The following is a 13,247-nucleotide window of genomic DNA, read 5'->3' on the forward strand; positions in this document are numbered from 1 at the left end:
CCCGAGGCATACTTAACGATTTGTTGAAAGCTAGATTATTTGATTGAATTGGAAAAGGATTAACTGGCTTGCGTTTCTTCAGGGAGAATTTATCTGTTGAAATGCTGAAGCGTTTATTGTTAAATGCTTTGTGTTTCTCAGATAAAGTGCCAAAGAGTATCTGTTAACTGATTATTATAAATAAGTAAATTAGTAAATTCATCACCCCAGTCTTTTCCCCTTCTGTAGGGAGAGAAGGCGTAAGAATATTCCCTCTCTGAAAGCTTTTCCAAAACAAAAAGCCCGGTGACTTTTCTTACTTTAGAGGCTGTGGGGCTGGCATCACTCAAGTGATGAAAGGAAGGTAACCAGTACAAATGAGCAAAAATCAGAGTTAGAGAGGCTCAGTTCTGTTTCTTTTGTTTGTTCCAAGAACATGATAGGTTTGACATTAGTAACTAGTTAAGATATTTTATTGAAAACAGTGGTAACGTAGAGCTCCTGTAGTTGTTTGAGGTAAACTGAGGGGTAAAATGAATGCCCATTGAATGAATTCAGGTGGGTGAGAGGTGTTCTGGTTTTGCTCTGGATAAACCATCACTCCAGTTCCTCTATTTCGTGTCAGTAACGAACTGTGGTCTTTCATGGAGGTTGCTGACCCACGCCCTTTCCATTTATATTACTTAATGGCCTGTGGGAAGTATCGTCCTCTTAGCAGTGAGAGTATAATCCAGTGTATTCTGTGCCTTCACTTTGACCTGTTTAACTCGGGTAACTTACTGGTGGGAAGACCAGTCAGTTGAACTGGGATGGTATCTGCTGTTGGATGGGTAGGAGGCAGGAATGATGAAGGACAGGAGGGAAAAGGCCTTGGGAGGGTGTGTCCCCCTCTATGCCCCTCAGACGTCACTTTCTTTTAGCCCTAAGTGTATTCATTTTACAGAATTTTCCATTTTTTCCCCTACCTCTCAATCAGGTATCACTTTACTTCTTAATGAATCACTCACTAAGGTCATTTAAAAAGTTGTATGGAACTAGCAGAATATTTTCATTAACTTTGAGAAGCAGTTTCCAACTGTGCTGTGTTCGACAATGGGGCATATTTTCTCCCCTAAGTTACCGCAGACTGGAAAGAAGCTGATTTTTATCAAAAAGTTTTTGCTTTTACTAAGAGTCAATTAAAGAGCCGCCTTTTTTTTTTTTTAAAGATAGACTGAGATTTATAAACCCTATTAATTAGCTACAAAAGCAGATTATCTCCTAAAAGAAAACTGCAGTTTCCAAGGTGATTTAATCATCACATCTAATTGGAAAGTAAAGTAAATCACTATTTCTTAGGACCTAAAGTATAATCAGGAAAAATTAACCCATGTAATAGGGCGTTGTCATCTTTGAACTTGTAATTTTGGTTAACATCCAAGGAAGCAGCTTTTATTGAAGTACACCTTGAAAAAGACTGCTGTAAAACTCTAGGCAACTTGACACATTTTTTCCTATTCTTTCCTTTGCCATGATGTAGGTTGTAGGGTAAGATCAGCTTGTTTGATTTATATTTGGTGATGGTTCTTTGAGGCATTGCTACCTAATTATAAAAAAGTATTGTACATTCTTCCATAATCTATAAGAGTTTGGAAACTTTCTAGAAGAAAATCCAAGTAATTTTTTTTGTGGAGCAATCGGATATGTATGTTTTTTCTTTTAGGTTCAAGAATTGACCAAGGAATGGACAAATAAGTGGAATGAAACCCAAAATATTTTGAAAGTAAGGACTATAAAAAAGTGTCATGATCTTACTGTGCTGGCTTAAGTAGGTAAAACTTCTTTTCTTTCTCCCTCAAAATGGCGATTGTGTGCTTTGCTTTAAGGTAAGATCAGTGGAATTGATTAGTGACTTTTGGGAGGTTGGGACTCTGGTTTGATTTTGAAGAAATGGGAAAGTGAGCTATTAGTCATTAAAAGCTGTGTGTTTAGGGGTAATGCTGATACTTAAGGTATTTGCTCTCACTTGTGGAGTTTTTCCGTCTTTGAGTCAGCACATATTAAATTCCATTTAATATTCAAGGGCACCCACTTTGCCTTTCTGCTTTTATTAAACCCAATATAAAAGCAATATGTTAAATAAAAAAAATACTTCTCATGGCAGTATTGTGGAATATGTGTGCATAGCATGGCTAGACTTCAGAAATTTCTCAACTAGTAATTTCCTATTGGAATTTTTTTCTGTATGTCTCAAAGGCTAGGCAGTGATGGTCTGCATTCTTGGCAAGATTCATGGTGAAAAGATGTCAGTAATGGCCTCCGAGTTTCATACTCTGTGCTTCAAAATACACGTTTCTTTGCGGTCCCATTTTTTGCTGAGGTGGTAGGAAACTCGTGTCATCCGTGGAGGGTCAGCCACGTTAGGTTTGAGGTTCAGACTGGAATTTTATGCTTTGATAGCGTCTGTCTGTCCTTACACATGAGAGAAGACGATTCAGAGGTGATTGGTGAATCCTGGGTTTGCTTTTGAGGTCTGTTGAGGTAAAACTTTCCCAAAGGACGGAATCTCCCTTGAATATTGGCGAGGCTGGATAGATGAGGTTTAGCTATGTGCCTTGGCAGAAGCCTGACTTGGACGCCGTTCACGTGAAGAGGGGGCACCTGGTGACCGTTTCACAGGGGAAACTTTTGAAGACCTGGAGTAGCCATTGAGTTACTCTCTCTGAGACTGGGGTCAGCATTATATTATGTAAAGTTTCCTTGTACCATTTAGGCAAGCTGGCCTGCTCTGGGGGCTACAAAGCTTACTTCTCATGAGTGGGGTTGACCTGCAGTCCTCGGTGGCCATGGGTCATGATTGGTCCTGGAGGTATTCTTTCCAGTTGCAGGAAGCCCTGCAGTAAGTGAGGCTTCTGCGTCCAAGCTTTTCTTTCCTCCTGATGATGATAATGTTGTGTTATTTTGAGGTACTTTCTCAGCGTTTGTTTTTTTGAGAGGTTTTCGTGCAGGAAACTGAGCAAAGACTTCAGTTGCATTTCTGAAGAGTCAGGTGGGGAATAAGCACCAGCAAAGATGTGACTGTTTTCATCGTTTATGTTGCATCAACTTGGAGAAGTAGTGCTGCAGCCCCAGACTTAACGTAGCCCAGCCGTTGGACCGTTCAAGGCACCACGTATACTTTCCTCAGCAAATTTGCCAGAAAGGGAGGACTGAAATCCGCTGCACGTAAGGAAAGGAGAAATCTAGTATCTAGCTGTTTGAAAAGCCATTAGTATATAGTGCCTTTTAGCACAGAAGGCAATGCCGCAGTGAATGCAGATTGCAGCCCATCTGCCTGGTCTCGCCTTGTCACCGTGGTGTAAGGGTTTTACAACAGCCTTGCAGAGCTATCCACACTGAGTCACCATGGTGAACCCCTGAACTTTTGCTCATAATGTTATTCCGGGCCTGGAAACGAAATCCTCCTTCAATTCCAATTCCGTTTTTCATAAATCTTACTATTTTTATTTTGTATAACGTCTGAGATGAGAATAGAGAGGTGTTATGTGCTAGGTGTTAAAGGTTATGGGAAAGGCTAATGATATTTCAGATTTTTCCCTTCGTTTGAGCTGGCAAGCCCTTTGTAGATTTCTCTGCTGGGATCTGTGTTTTAAATCTGGACTTGTTTTCTGCTCACATTTGGTATTTTAAGAGCTGTCTTCATCTCCTATTGGAAGACAGTGCCTGAGGCCTGAGGGGAAGAAGAGAGCTACTCAAATGTTTTTGAAAACATTCTTTGGAAATCGATGGGGAAAGGGATGGTTTTTCGATGAGTTTGTATCTGTGTGGTTTGTGTGATTCCCGTATTTTTGCTGTCTGACTTCTCCTTCATCAGCTCTTGTTCCAGTAATGCTGCATAGAACCCACTCCAACCCAGCGGCTTCGGACAACATTTATTTTCCCTCGCTCACATGCACGTTGGCTGGGGGTCGGCTGGTCTGGTCTGGCTGGGCTTGGATCCCGGCTATGGGCGGCTTCCAGGTCTGTCTCTCATTCTCTTGGACTGGGTGGTTGTCCAGAATGTGACTTATGGTCACGGCCCAGGTAGAAGCAGGTGGGCCTGGTCTTGCAAGCACATTTCAAGCTTCTGCTTGTATCATGGCCAAAGCAAGTCACTTGGCTGAACAGAAAGTCACGGGGGAAGAAGTGTATTTCACCCGTGAAAGGGCCGCGGCAAGGGTGTAAGTGTATAATCCTGCTTTGAGATCAGTGGTTTAATCGACACAGGCCCCTGTTAAAATACAGATCTTTAAATTCTGGGAACTTGCTCCTCTACTGCATTTGCCCATGTTGTAGAGACAGGCTCAGTGAAGTGGTAAATTCCCAAGATTATCTTCATCATCAGGGCTTGGTCATTTACTCTGCAACTATATCATCCCTCCCAAGCCCCAAATCCTGAACATCCAAGGAGAGACCTCTGGGGGGAAGACTGAGAGTGAGACCGCCCAGGGGACAGAAGGGAGATACAGGGATACTTCGGTGCCTGTTGGCACAGTGAGAGCCTGCCTTGTTGCTTTTTCTTGCCTGAGCTGTTAGAGGCTCAGAAACCAAGGAGTGACTTTGTTCCCTTGTTTGTGATCTGGTCTGTGGCTTTCCTTGCTGGGGATGAGTGAAGGCCTAGGTGTGTTGAGTGGGGTGAAGAAGGGGTGAAAGGCGCTCGGACGAGAGGTGCCATCTGGGGGCTTCCCTGGTGGCGCAGTGGTTGAGAGTCCGCCTGCCGATGCAGGGGACACAGGTTTGTGCCCTGGTCTGGGAATATCCCACATGCTGTGGAGCGGCTAGGCCCGTGAGCCATGGCCTCTGAGTCTGCACGTCCGGAGCCTGTGCTCTGCAACAGGAGAGGCCACAACGGTGAGAGGCCCGCGTACCGCAAAAAAAAAAAAAAGAGGTGCCGGCTGTTTGCAGCCGGGCTGGTGGCACCGTGGTGATAACGCACGTGCCTCGGGCTTTGATCTGCCGGCTCCGTCTCAGGCTTCAGGTCTCTTTCTGAGTCACTGGTGGGTTGTGACACTTAGCCACGGTGTCACACATCCTTGTCCCCAGCTTGGAAGTCGGGCGGATGGCAACCTATTCGTTATACCCAGGTCACAAGAGGTGATGAATTGCTCGGGGTTACGATGTAAGTAGCTAATGACAGTGGAAAGTGTGTTGATCTTGAGGAGATGTTTCTTAGGCAGGTAGGTAATGTGGGCTCTATTATCCTCTACAGTCTACGCTGTGTATGCAGTCTCTTGCCCCTTAATCTACCTTCCTCATTTTCATTAATCTCCTTTTCTATAAATTAAAGTTCAGACTCCCTTGCCTGGCCCCCAGGGGCACTGAGCTCCTTCTTGGCTCTACGTGTCCCATCACAGCTCTGTCTGCCCTGCGCTCCCGGGCCCCCGCCCCTCCCAGCCAGGTGTCTCGCTGGTCCCTGTGCGCACTGGGTGTTGGGTTTCTGGGGGTCTCTTGGCCTTTGCCTGTGTTGCTCCATCATTTGAGATGCTCCCCTCTCTACGCCTGTGGGATTCCACCATGAAGCTCTCTCTGGTCACTCTTCTCTCCCACTTACCAGATAGAATGATTTTGTTTTCCTCTGGCTTTTGTAAAGGCATTTCGTTCTGCCTTTGTCACCGCATTCATCATAATCGGAATTTGGTGGTCTTAGTTTCTCCCTCTAAACAGGAGCAGAATCTGGGCAGGGACTGTCTCTTGATCATTCTGTGAACCAGCTCCTAGAACTCCGCTTCTCACAGAGCAGGCATACGGTGAAAATTTACTGGATTAAAGTAGTAACAAGAAAAAAACCCAAAACCTTTATATTAGTTTGCTAGTGCTGTCAAAACAAAACTTCACAGACTGGGTGGCTTAAACAGCAGACATTTATTTGCTCACAGTCCTGGAGGCTAGAAGTCAAAGATCAAGGTGTCGGTAGGGTTGCTTTGTCCTGAAGCCTCCCTCTCTCCTTGGCTAGTGGAGGATGCTGCCTGCTCTCTCGGCCCCTCACGTGGCCTTTTCTCTGTGTGCCTGTAGCCCTGGTCGCCCTCTGTGTCCTAATCTCCTCTTCTTATAAGGACATTGGTCAGATTGGATTAGGGCTCAGCCTAATGGCTTCTTTTTAACATAATTACCTCTTTAAAGGCTGTATCTCCAAATGTAGTCACATCCTGAGATCCTGGGGCTTAGGGCTTCAACATGTGAACTTTAGGGGGACACGTTTCAGCCCATAACAACCTTGAACCGCGCAAACCTGATGAGACAGTGGGAAAAGTAACACGGGGTGTTGGGCAGGCAGCGGTCTTGCCCTGGTGATGCTCCTGCCTGTACATTCCGTCCTGTTTGTCTCACTCCTATTTGAAAGGCTTGTACATGACTGTGTATTTTTCATTCTTGGAAGGAATGTGGCTGCATTCCTTTTGATTATAGACCAGTCTTTCATTTGGGTCAGTTAGACCTTTGCTGCTCAGTGTGTGGTTCCTGCACCAGCAGCGTCAGCATCACCTGTGAGCTGGTTGGAAGTGCAAGTTCTCAGGCCCCACTGCAGACTTCCTAAGTCAGAATCTGTATTTTAATAAGATGCCCAGGTGATGGGTCTGCACCTTATGGTTTGAGTGCAGGACCTGAAAAGCTGAGGAAGGAAAGGTGGGGCCGTCTTGGGCTCCTTTTCCCTCATTTCCGTTTTTCCCCTTCTTCTCTGCCCTGTCTGGTGGAGAGCTGACGGGGTGGACTGCCCTTTCCTGAGTGGGACTCACTGTGTGAGGGTTGGAGGGAGAAACCAGACCTTGTCTGCACCGTTTTCCTGCAGAATCCACACGGCCCATCCCTGGTGTGGTGCTGCCTGGTGATGCAGCCCTGGCTTCCAGAAACACCTTCTCCCCTGTCCCTCCTACTAGGGGTGATGCTGGTTTCCTTATCAATTTGCGGGTGGCCTCACCATCCCCGCTGGCTTCCCGGCTCTTCCTTTAGCCAAGTAACCAGTCCCCTGTCTTAAAGCCCCCGGGATGTAAATGCCTGGTATTTCTGTCTGATACCGGAGTCTGCACCCCATCTCCTGCCTGGCACTGCCAGCTGCTCAGAACCTGTGTTAACGGTACTCTTCTTTTTGGTCTGTCTTTCTAGTGTCTTAGACTGCTACCCCAGTGTGTTTTTCATCCTGCTGAATTTGTCTTAAGCTGTGATAACTTTGGGGTCTTGGAACTTAATGTTGTGATAAATCCGGCTTCTGCTAGGCCTGGGGTCCGTGCATTCCCGAAGCCTTTGTGTCGGCTCTCCTTTCCCACGGCTTCAGTGTGGCACTGACTGCTCAGTGTTTGAAGTGGTTTATAAAGTGGCTACTTAATCCCCCTTAATGTCCCTTTTGGCCTGATTTTTATGGATCCCGTATGTCTTATTGCTGATGAATTGTTTCAAGTCATGAGGAGTCCCCTGATTCTTTGTCCTCTCACTCTCACTTTCTCTCATCCCACCCCACCCTGTATGCACCTTTTTCGTTTGTCCACTCTGGACATGTTTTGGTTTCTCTGTTCTAGCGTTTTCTAAATGATTAAAATGAAACCCTCAGAGATATGTTACCTGACTTCCAAATAACTCCTTGAACTCTGCACTGCAGGATAAATCACAGCGTGTGTGGACCTCAGGGGGCAGCTCTCCGGCGTCTGACAGGTGGTGACGCAGAAGGGACCGCGGTTCTGTGCAGGGTCTGTCTAGAGCCTGGCTGCCGTGTGGTGCTTGGAGCCCCGAGACCGTGCTCTGTTGAATCCCCCAGCATTGGTTATTCTGCTCAGTTTTTAATGAATAGGGTCTCTTCCTTACTGAAAACACATCCTTTGATTACTCTAGTGCTTGACTTGCTTTTGTGTTTTCATGGCTCTGCACGGGGTATCCGACTGTGGTTTGGCATGGAGCGGGGGCCTGGGGTGAGGAAGCAGGCTGCCCATAGGCAGAGGCTGTCACTGGAGAGGCTGGTCCTGGAAAAGTGAGTGATTTCTGCAAGTAGAAGTTGAATTAAAGTGTTGGGTTTTTTTCCCCAGACATTAATTAAATGGGTTGTTTTTCTTACGGTAAACAATACTGAGTTGAATTTGGAGGATGGCGCGTATTTGAATCTATGGGATGATGGGATCCTAATGCAAGTGATTTCTTCTTAAATTGTGCCGGTGTTTTACCGTCCCTTCTCTGGGGAGCAGAAGAGGCAGGTTACTACAGGCCCCTGGCAGGAGTGGGTCACACATTGATGGAAGAAATTTTTTTTTTACTTTTTCAGAATGTTTTGACTAATAAGAAATAGAGTAAAATGAAATTGGAATCCTTTCCTGGTGTCAGATCTTCTGAGCTCGAATTTCATGGAGAGGCATACTTGAAACCAACTTATTTCTGTTTTATGGTAGAATCAATCAGCTGAACTTTTGTCTCTGGAAGATTATGGCATCCTATAAAACAAGTTTTTCCTGCTGTCTGCAGTTTTCCATTTTGTGGAGGGGACGTGTGTTGGGGAGTGTGTGATGGATTTGGAAGCAGCACTGATACCTGGGGCGGCTGCTCAGCCGGTCAGGTCTGTGGGCCTCTGGGCTCCTGCTGCCCAGGGTACTGGGTACTCTGGTTTCTAGGTAACTTACAGACAAAGTGATAGAGAGGTGACACTTTTTGTGGCCTGTGTCTCCTTTAGAATCAGTTAATCTTAACCTCTTCTTGGTACAAGAATTGAACCTGCGGGTAGCTCGAGGATAGAATTCTATTTATGGACATTGATTTGCTCAGATTTTGGATTAAGGAGGAGATGTCTCCTCCTTAGTGACCCAGCCATGGGGCACCTTCCTTATTAGCAACCATTTGGGCATTTGATGGTTCAAAATTCTGACCTAAGACAGTCACGCATACTGTTTCTAGCTTTATGAGAAATTTTTTGTCTCCCTGCTTTCTTTAATGCTCGGACTAATGTGAATGACTCCGTGTCTGTCTGAACAGAAGTCACCGTCAGTACCCCCATGTGCAAAGCCCTTTGTCTGTTTGTCATGCATTCACACATACTGTCTCATTGGCTGGTTCTTGATCTGAAGCACTAGGAAGAAGATGTTATCGTACTTGATATAGTATGCAGTTGTTAATTTGTTGACCTCTCATTAAAGTTAGACTGTGGCAGTTAATTTCCATCAGACTCTGTGTTTTCTTCCTCTCTGTAAAGTTCTGCTCTTGCAGCTGTTTTTTAAGATGAAAGTCGAAATAATAACATTCGTTGTTCTCTGAAACTGGGGTTTGATAATTAATAGGGGAGATGACTGTCGGCACTACGGCACTGGAGGTCGATGGAGAACGTGGCCGGCTCAGAGGCTAAGCGAGCTGTTCCCAGAACCAGCTCTGATGCTGTTAATAACGCCAAGCCTACCTTATTTTCCATGGCAGTTTTCGTCTTGAACGAGCTGCTCATAAATAAAGGTATTGCAAGTATAGGTTGGTTCTTACTTTTGAATAGCGTTTCTGGAGCAGTAAGGCTCAGAAATAAGTCAAATGCGCCCCGTTAAACGTTGGAACCGTGCGATAAATTATTTTGAATTCATATGGGATTTTCCTTCTGATCTTGTGAGTTGTATACGCTGACAGGCTCCTACTGCATATTTGTTGCCACGGCCAGGGAGAAGAAGATTGCCTGGTCATATGGAAGTATGCTTTATGTGCACCTGAACTCACTGCGGGTGCTAGACTGTAGGAACTTGGTTTCGTTGTCAAGAAAGCTTAAAAAGCGACCATTTCATGGTGCAATCAGTTTATTGTTCACGTCCCCCAGGAACATACTTAACTCACCTTGGAGCAGTCCTGAGAGTCGTGAGTTCGGAGAGGAGTGGGTGGAGGTAGAGAGAGCTGGGAGCGAGGCGCTCGTCCTTTGCCCGCCTGGTCTGATGACTTGTGTCTGTGTGTATTCTGACCGACACGACATGCACAGTACGTCTGTGCATATTCGGTCCCTTTCTGTGTCTCAGAACCTCACTGTAAGATGCAGATGGTAATGGTACCTGTCCTATGAGGTGAGAACAGTGTCCGTAGTCCGTGTTGTAAGCATTATAGTAATGTTAGCCCGTTTTTCCTTTTTCTTTCTTATTGAGATGTTATTGACACCTAACATTATATTAGTTTCAGGTGTACAGCATAACGGTTCACTACTTGTATATTTTGTGACGTGATCACCACAATAAGTCTGGTTAACATTCTTTAGCATAATTACATTTTTTTTCCTGTGATGAGAACTTTTAAGGTCTACTGTCGTAGCAACGTTCAAATAATGCAATAAGTATTATTAACTATAGTCACCGTACTGTGTAGTGCATCCTCAGGACTTTATTTTGTAACTGGAAGTCTGTACCTTTTGACCACATTCACCCATTTCATTTCATACACTGTCCCCTCTGGCAACCACCAAACCACCAATCTGTTCTCTGTATCTGTGAGCTCAGGTTTTTTTAGATTTAACATACAATTGACCATTTTTCTTACTTGTTTCATTTTCTCCAAATCCATCCTCTTACATGTGAAACTGGATTGACAGTAATATATGTCTTCTCAATTGGTCAGAAAAGCCAGAACTTGTGTATATGCAAACTTTTAAAAGTATAGTTTTATGCAGCTACAGCAGGGCATTACTCATAAGACATTTTATCATGTGGTATTTTATGTTTGTTAATTTTGAATAACAGAAAACCCAATTCCAAACTGGCTTAAATGGTAGAAGAGGAGTGGTCAGGCGGTAGGGTAGAAATTAGGCATGGTTTGACCAGGGCACTGGCTCTGGTTCTCTGGGACTGTTCTTGGTTTTGCCTTTTTGGTGTAATGACTTCATCTTCAGGCTCTCAGAATGGCCAAGTGAGAGCAGCAATTATAGCTTTATATTTACCCATCACACCATCTAGTTTCAGAGTCTGGGTTTCAGAGTCTCCAGCAAAGTTCTGAGCTTTGCACTTATTGGTTGATGCATTTGTGAACCAATCCCTGGGGCCTGGTGCTGACTGGCTTAGGCCTGGGTTATCTCCACTAATCACCTTGATAAGAGAATAGATTATGCTGATTGCTTGAGACAACCACCTTTGAGCTGGACTGAGGTCAGGCCCATTCACTGCAGCTGCTGTGCACCGTGGGGTGGGCTGGGGGCAGGCGAATCTTGGTGACATCATCCGCGTTTTCTGCTGGACGTAGAACCTGGTCACTTACTGTAATGTGGAATATATTAAAGGCAAACAGAAGATGCAACTTAGTTGAAGTGTTCTTTTATTTCTTAGGAGAAAATATTTTCAAACACTTCCTTTATGACTCCGAAGTCCTGTATCCAAGTGGAAGACTATGTGAAAGGGCCCCTGAGTATCTGTACCATGGTGGGAACATTCCATACAGGAGAAATCGCTCTTCTCTGGTGTTAGAATTGAAGGATGGCACACAATGAATTCCACATATTTAAACACATTTCTCTTCCCTTTTTCAGGTTGATTATGTGATTTAAAATGAGCTCTGAATGAGCGTCTGTTCTCTTCTTCAGCTTTTCGTATGTGGCTTTGAATTTGGCTTAATTTCCCGTTGACCCCTTTAGCCTGATGCTTCCCAGCCCAGTCTACCTAGCAACAGTTGCTATGAGTGGCGAGTTGGCACTGCCCTCCATTTGTAGCACAACAGCAGGTTTTAGGAGATTACTGTTCCTTAGCATCCGGGTTGATTTTGCCTTTGCGTCATTGAAGGATGATCATCGTTTCTCTTAACTCCAGGCAGTAGAGCTCCAAGTCTCTTAGCAAAAGTGGTGGTTTTAAGAAGTATGTATCTGTAAGACAGGACCATTAGCAATGGGCAGCAACTGAAAAGCAAATATGGAGCTAGGTTGCATGTGAATATTTATTATCAGGATGTTCTGATACTTGCAAGGGGGGGGATGGTCATAGATTTCTACTGTCTTATGTAATACTTTGTAGCGCCAGCTTTACCAGATAAAAACAGCCTTCCTGAGCAAGTCATCTGTGTGTAAGAGGAGTGGTTTCCAAACAGCTGTGATTTCTCCTTGAAAGAATCTAACAACACAGATATCACCAAAGATGCTCATTTTCTTCTAGATCCAGTCTACTCTATACTAATGAATTATATTTAAGCCTTTCTTGTCCTTGCTATTAAAGTAAAAATTACACTGGCATTTCCAGCAGATTGGGGGACTGAAATGAAGCAACAGAACTTGCTATGATCTTTCAGTTGCTAAGTCCAGTTTCTCATCCAAAGCAACCTAAATACCAGTTATTCTGCACGTCATGCAAGTTGATTTTCCATACGGAAGTGGTTTCCACTCAGAATACCTTGCGGGCCTTTTTAAAAGACCATCTTCTGGGCTCTGCAGTGTCGTGGAAGGAGAGATGTTGGGGATGGTACCCCCAAATCTCTATTTCTAAACAAGTGCCCTGAGCCTCACAGGAGTTGCGACCCACAGGCCTAGGCGTGTGGAAGATTATCCCCTGAAGCACATCTCGACACGTGTATCGCATGGGTGAGGGCTCCCAGGAAAAAATGGCACACGTGAGTTCTTGCAGGGCTTTGTAGTCCCCAAATTGCACACTCATATGGAGACACTGGGGGATGCTATTTGAACATAAATTTCAGCTGAACAGATTATTTGTTGTTAAATAGGGTGGTTTGTTCACAGGACCTTTTAAAAAGCTATTTGCGTTTATTTTTTTAAATTGAGGCTCAGCATACACAAAGTGTGCACGTTTGAAGTGTGCAACTTGGTGAACTTGTAAAAGAGCACACGTCTGAAGTGTCCAGCTCATGAGTTGTCATCTGTGTGTGCACCCCTGTAACCCACACCCAGGCTGAGATACAGAATATTTCCTACTCCCCAGAGGTTCCCTCTTGTCCCTCCCTAGTCAGTTACTTCCTGTCCTCCTCTCCCAGAGATGTTCTGACAACTGTTACGTAGACGAGTTTCGCCTTCCTGAGTTCCTGCAGTATGTCCTATGTTCGTTTCTGGCTTCTTCTGTGCAGCCTGTTGTCTTTAAGATTCATCCTTGCCGTGTTTAGCAGTAGTTTCCTCTTTATTATGGGACTATACCATGTTCTTTTTATCCATTCTCCTGCTGGTTAGCTCCATTTGGGTTCGTATCTCCAATCTTTTGGTTATTATGAATAGCGCTTCTAGGAACATACTGGAACATGTTTTGTTGGATGTGTGCATTCACTGGGCCCCCTGCCCCAGTGGATCAGGTCTGGACTCAGCAGAAGCACCTTTCTCCCCGCCCACCCTCCTCCTGCCCCCA

At 44.8% G+C, this 13,247-nt stretch overlaps 1 protein-coding gene across 2 annotated transcripts in view; it reads left to right on the plus strand.

The window, feature by feature from the left end:
* Positions 1 to 13,247, plus strand: part of KIF16B (kinesin family member 16B) — a 256,485-nt gene that overhangs the window by 31,290 nt on the left and 211,948 nt on the right. For both annotated transcript variants that reach the window (XM_065892000.1, XM_065892001.1), the window contains exon 11: positions 1,682 to 1,741. In XM_065892000.1, the coding sequence (XP_065748072.1) occupies positions 1,682 to 1,741 (60 nt within the window). The remainder of the gene's footprint in view (positions 1 to 1,681; positions 1,742 to 13,247) is intronic.

The sequence above is a fragment of the Phocoena phocoena genome, chromosome 15 (genome assembly GCF_963924675.1).
Source record: "Phocoena phocoena chromosome 15, mPhoPho1.1, whole genome shotgun sequence".
NCBI classification, from domain to species: Eukaryota; Metazoa; Chordata; class Mammalia; order Artiodactyla; family Phocoenidae; genus Phocoena; species Phocoena phocoena.